Source organism: Nothoprocta perdicaria, unplaced genomic scaffold (assembly GCF_003342845.1).
Source record: "Nothoprocta perdicaria isolate Ctin4 unplaced genomic scaffold, notPer1 scaffold_583, whole genome shotgun sequence".
Classification (NCBI taxonomy): Eukaryota; Metazoa; Chordata; class Aves; order Tinamiformes; family Tinamidae; genus Nothoprocta; species Nothoprocta perdicaria.
The window spans coordinates 36559-41408 of record NW_020455847.1 but is presented as its reverse complement, the minus strand read 5'-3'; the positions used below and the strand labels follow the sequence as shown (position 1 = coordinate 41408).

Here is a 4850-nt window from a genome sequence, read left to right as displayed (position 1 = left end):
CGGCGGGGGTGCCCTGCGCGCCGCCCCGCTCCACGGCCGCTGTGTCCCGCAGGCAGCGCCCGCCGGCCGCCCGTCATGGAGGAGAGCCCGGACTGGGCCACCCTGAGCCCCGAGGAGTTCGCCCACCTGCAGAAGTACCTGGACTGTGAGTGCGCGGGCAGCGCAGGGTGCAGGCTCGCGTGGGCGGGGGGGTGCATGCGGTGCTACGTGCGCTGGGGGGAGCTCGCATGCACCAGCATGCAAGTATGCGCTCCCTGCCAGCTTGCACGCGTGCTCCGCGGTGGCTTTGTGCGCGGGCGTGCATGCCCCCTGTGAGCCTGGCGTGTGCGTGCTCCTCTGTGGCGTTGCACGCTTGCGCATGCCCCCTGGCAGCCTGGCATGCGTGTGTGCGCTCGCCGGGAGCTTTGCATGCGTGGGGCCTGGCACGTGCCCGCGCACCGGAGGGCAGCCCCGCACAGCCGTGCACGGCGCTGGGCGCCGGCCGCGTGCCCCGCGCATGCTCCGCAGTGCCCGCGCGCTCTCCGCCCCCAGACAGCAGCAGGAAGGTGCAGGATGTGCTGCAGGACTTCTACGGCACCGGCGCCCTGTCCCAGCACCGGCAGGGCGAGGTGAGCGCCGGCGCCCGGGCGGCCGCCGCGGGGACGGCCCTGCGCCCCCCCAGCCGCCCCCATCGCCCGCTCTGCCCCCCAGTGCGTCGACTTCGAGGGCTTCAAGCTCTTCCTGAGGAGCTACCTGGAGGCGGACGACGTCCCCGACGCGCTCTGCCGCCACCTCTTCCGCTCCTTCCAGACCTCGGCCACCGGGCAGCCGGGCCCCGCCGACGGTGAGGGCTGTGCGGGGGTCACGGCGGGGCGGGGGATCGGAGCGGGCCCGGGGGGGGTCTCAGTGCTGCCCCCCCAACAGGCAGCGGCCTCGTCTGCATTAACGACGTCTCCTGCTACTTCTCGCTGCTGGAGGGGGGGCGCCCCGAGGACAAGCTGGAGTGTGAGTGGGGGCTGCGCGGCCGGGGAGGGGGCACCCTGGAGCCGGGGGGGACGTGGTGGCCCCCCCTCACCCGAACTGTCCCTCCCAGTCACCTTCAAGCTCTATGACAAGGACGGCAATGGGCTCCTGGACAGCTCGGTGAGTGGGGGGGGAGCGGGAGCCATGGCAGGGCCCCCCCCGCCCCGTGCCCGCTGACCCCCTGCCCCCCCAGGAGGTGGATCGGATCATCACGCAGATGATGCGGGTGGCCCAGTACCTCGACTGGGACGTCACGGAGCTGAAGCCGGTGAGCGGCGCTGGGGGGCAGCCGCGGCGGGGGGCGGGTTGTGGGGCAGCCCCCCGCGTGCCCGCCGACGAGCGGCCCCGCGTCGCCCAGATCCTGCAGGAGATGATGCGGGAGATCGACTACGACGGCAGCGGGACGGTGTCGCTGGCCGAGTGGCTGCGCGGCGGCGTCACCAACATCCCGCTGCTGGTGCTGCTGGGCCTCGAGGGGGTGAGTGCGGGGCGGGTGGGGCAGGGCCCCCCGGCCCGGCCCCGCTGACCCCCCCCGGCCGCCCCGCGCAGCACATGAAGGACGACGGGCAGCACATGTGGCGCCTGAAGCACTTCAAGCGGCCGGCGTACTGCAACGTGTGCGAGACGCTGCTGCTGGGGCTGCGCAAGCAGGGGCTCTGCTGCACCTGTGAGGGCGGCGCGGGGACGCGGCGCGCGCCCCTGCCCGCGGGCACGGGCACAGGGACCTGGCGGGCATGGGGGGAGCCCGGGGGAGGGATGGGCAGGGATAGCTTTGGAGCTGGGGACAGGAACTGGATGTAGATGGGGAGGGGACAGGGAGAGAGGATGGGGATGGGGACAGGGACATGATGGTGCCATGGCGGCTGGAGCGGGGACAGAATGGGGATGGGAATGGGGATAGCGAAGGGGATGCGATGGGGGTTGGGGTGGCACGGGGATGGGGTTAGGGACGGGGCCCAGGTGGGACAGGGATGGTGACGGGAATGGCGATGGCCTTGGGGACGGGAACAAGGACCCTGATGGGGCAGGGATGGGATGGCACCGGGAAGGAGTTGGGGACAGGGACGGGGATATGATGGGGGTGGGGACAGGGATCAGCCCCCTGCACCCCCCCCTGCCCTGGACCTGCTCCAGCTGTGCTGGGAGGCCCCGCCCCGTCCAGCTGTGCTGAAGCCCCACCCACATGGGCGGGGCCACAGTGGGCACATCCCCTGGGATGTGATTGGTCACCCTGCAGGGGGTGGGGCCAAGCCGCAGTGTGGGTGTGGCCACACGCGGGTGTGAGCGGTCAGGCCCCGCCCCCGCTGATGGCCACGCCCCCCCGCAGTCTGCAAGTTCACGGTGCACGAGCGCTGCGCCCGCAAGGCCCCCCCGAGCTGCATCAGCACCTACGCCAAGTCCCGGCGCGAGGCCGGCGTGAGTGCCCGTCCCTGCGCCCCTGTGTCCGTCCCTCTCCTCACCCCTCCGTCCGTCCCTCCGTCCGTCCACCTGCTTTGTCAGCCCGCCGGGCCCCGTCCTCGTCGTCCTGTCCATCCGTCCGTGTGTCCTCCGAGCTGCTCTGCCATCAGCGCCCGTGGCTGCCCACCCGTGTGCCCGTCCGTCCGTCTGTCTGTCCGCCCTGTCGTTGCCATGCGCAGCCCGCCGTGCGTGCGTCCCCGCCCGCCCGCGGCCTCGCGGCGCCAGGGCCGGCGGCAGGTGACGCGCGGGGCCGCGCGCAGGTGCAGGCCCACGTGTGGGTGAAGGGCGGCTGCGAGCCCGGCAAGTGCGGCCAGTGCCACAGGAAGATCAAGAGCTTCCAGAGCCTCACGGGGCTGCACTGCGTGTGGTGCCACCTCCAGGTGGGTCCGGCCCCGTGGCCGCCGCGGCGCCCCCGGCGCCGCCACGCTCACCGCGCTGGCTCCCCAGATCCACGAGGAGTGCGTGGCCGGCGTGCCGCCCACCTGCGACTGCGGCGCGCTGCGCGACCACGTCCTGCCGCCCTCTGCCATCTACCCCGTGCTGCTGGTGAGTGCGGCGCCGGGGGCTGCGCGAGGGGCCCAGGCGTCCGGGCAGCGCTGACGCGGCAGCTGCGGCGCCGCCGCTGCCCGCAGGAGCGGCAGGACAGCCAGAAGGACGGCGGCGGGACGCCCACGGAGGAGGCGCCGCAGGCGTTCACCACCCCCGAGGGGCAGCCGCTGCGGGTGAGCCCGGGGCACGGGCGCCGGCGCGGGGCCGTGGGGGGGTCACCGCGGCCCCTCACGGCCCCCTGGCCCCCCAGGTCAGCCCCGTGCCCGACACCCACCCGCTGCTCGTCTTCGTCAACCCCAAGAGCGGAGGGAAGCAGGGCGAGAGGTGAGGGTGGCTCCGCGCGGTGACGGTGGCTCCGCGCGGTGACCAGGCCTCGGCCCCCCCACCTGAGCCGTCCCCCGTCCCCAGGGTGCTCCGCAAGTTCCAGTATCTGCTCAACCCGCGGCAGGTCTACAACCTGCTGCAGGGCGGACCGAGCGCCGGGTGAGCCGGGCCCCGGGGTGCGCGCCGGGCGCCCCCGCCGGCCCTGACCCTCCTGCCCCACCCAGGCTCAATTTCTTCCGGGATGTGCCCGATTTCCGCGTCCTCGTGTGCGGCGGGGACGGCACGGTGGGCTGGATCCTGGACGCCATCGGTGGGTGCCGGCGGTGTCACAGGCAGGGTGAGTGCCGGGGGCAGCCCCGTGACCGTCCCTCTCCCTGCAGATAAGGCCAACCTGCCCCGGCGGCCACCGGTGGCCGTGCTGCCCTTGGGGACCGGCAACGACCTGGCCCGCTGCTTGCGCTGGGGTGGAGGTCAGCGGGACACGGTGGCCTTGGCCTGGTGTGGGGTGGGGGGGCTGTGCCCAGGACTCCTTGGGGACCCCCGTGCTGTCCCCTTGCGCCTCCCGCCTGCAGGCTACGACGGGGAGAACCTGCTGAAGATCCTCAAGGAYATCGAGGGCAGCAGCGTGGTGCACATGGACCGCTGGCACGTGCAGGTGCTGCCCGAGAGCCCCGCGGCCGCGGGCGACCCCGTCCCCTACGAGATCATCAACAACTACTTCTCCATCGGGGTGGTGCGTGGGGGCCGGGGGGCGGGCGGGGGGGGCCGTGTCGCCGCTGACCCCCCTCGCCCCGCCGCAGGACGCCTCCATCGCTCACCGCTTCCACGTCATGCGCGAGAAGTACCCGGAGAAGTTCAACAGCAGGTGGGTGAGCGGCGGCGCCGGCCCCCGCAGCCCCCTGCCTGTCCCCCCCTGCCCGTGTCCCCCCCGATGTCCCCAGGATGAAGAACAAGCTCTGGTACTTGGAGTTCGCCACCTCCGAGACCATCTTTGCCACCTGCAAAAAGCTCAAGGAGTGTCTGACCATTGAGGTGAGCGGAGAGGGGGGACGAGGACGTGGCGGGGGGCCCACGCRCGTCCCCGTGCTGACCTGTCCCCCCCGCAGTGCTGCGGGACCCCCCTGGACCTGAGCGGGGCGCTCTCGGGGGTGGCCGTGCTCAACATCCCCAGCATGCACGGAGGCTCCAACCTGTGGGGCGAGACCAAGCGGCCGCTGGGCGAGGGGCGGCCGGCGGCGGGCGCCGCGCAGCCCCCGGCCGTCACCGACGCCGAGACGCTCAAGACGTGTGTGCAGGGTGCGTGGGGCACCGCGCAGGGACGGGGTCGCCCCCCCGCCTTGTGTGACCGTCCCCGCGTGTCCCCAGATCTGAGCGACCAGCGGCTGGAGGTCGTGGGCCTGGAGGGCGTCCTTGAGATGGGGCAGATCTACACGGGGCTCAAGAGCGCGGGCAAGCGGCTGGCCAAGTGCTCCGAGATCACCCTGCGGTGAGCGCCCGCGGAGCCCCGCACCGGCGAC

The 4850-nt window shown here is 73.4% G+C and overlaps 1 protein-coding gene across 1 annotated transcript; it reads left to right on the top strand.

The window, feature by feature from the left end:
* The first annotated feature begins 76 nt into the window (after positions 1-76).
* On the top strand, positions 77-4823 carry DGKA (diacylglycerol kinase alpha). Its single transcript, XM_026048922.1, has 21 exons — positions 77-145; positions 532-608; positions 691-823; positions 904-984; positions 1073-1122; positions 1196-1270; positions 1361-1480; positions 1552-1669; positions 2330-2418; positions 2721-2840; positions 2908-3006; positions 3093-3182; positions 3260-3333; positions 3418-3492; positions 3558-3643; positions 3714-3803; positions 3906-4066; positions 4134-4198; positions 4275-4365; positions 4440-4629; positions 4699-4823. Exons 6-21 carry the CDS (start codon positions 1220-1222, stop codon positions 4821-4823), a joined length of 1644 nt encoding a protein of 547 aa, XP_025904707.1. The 5' UTR covers positions 77-145; positions 532-608; positions 691-823; positions 904-984; positions 1073-1122; positions 1196-1219.
* Positions 4824-4850: the final 27 nt, after the last annotated feature.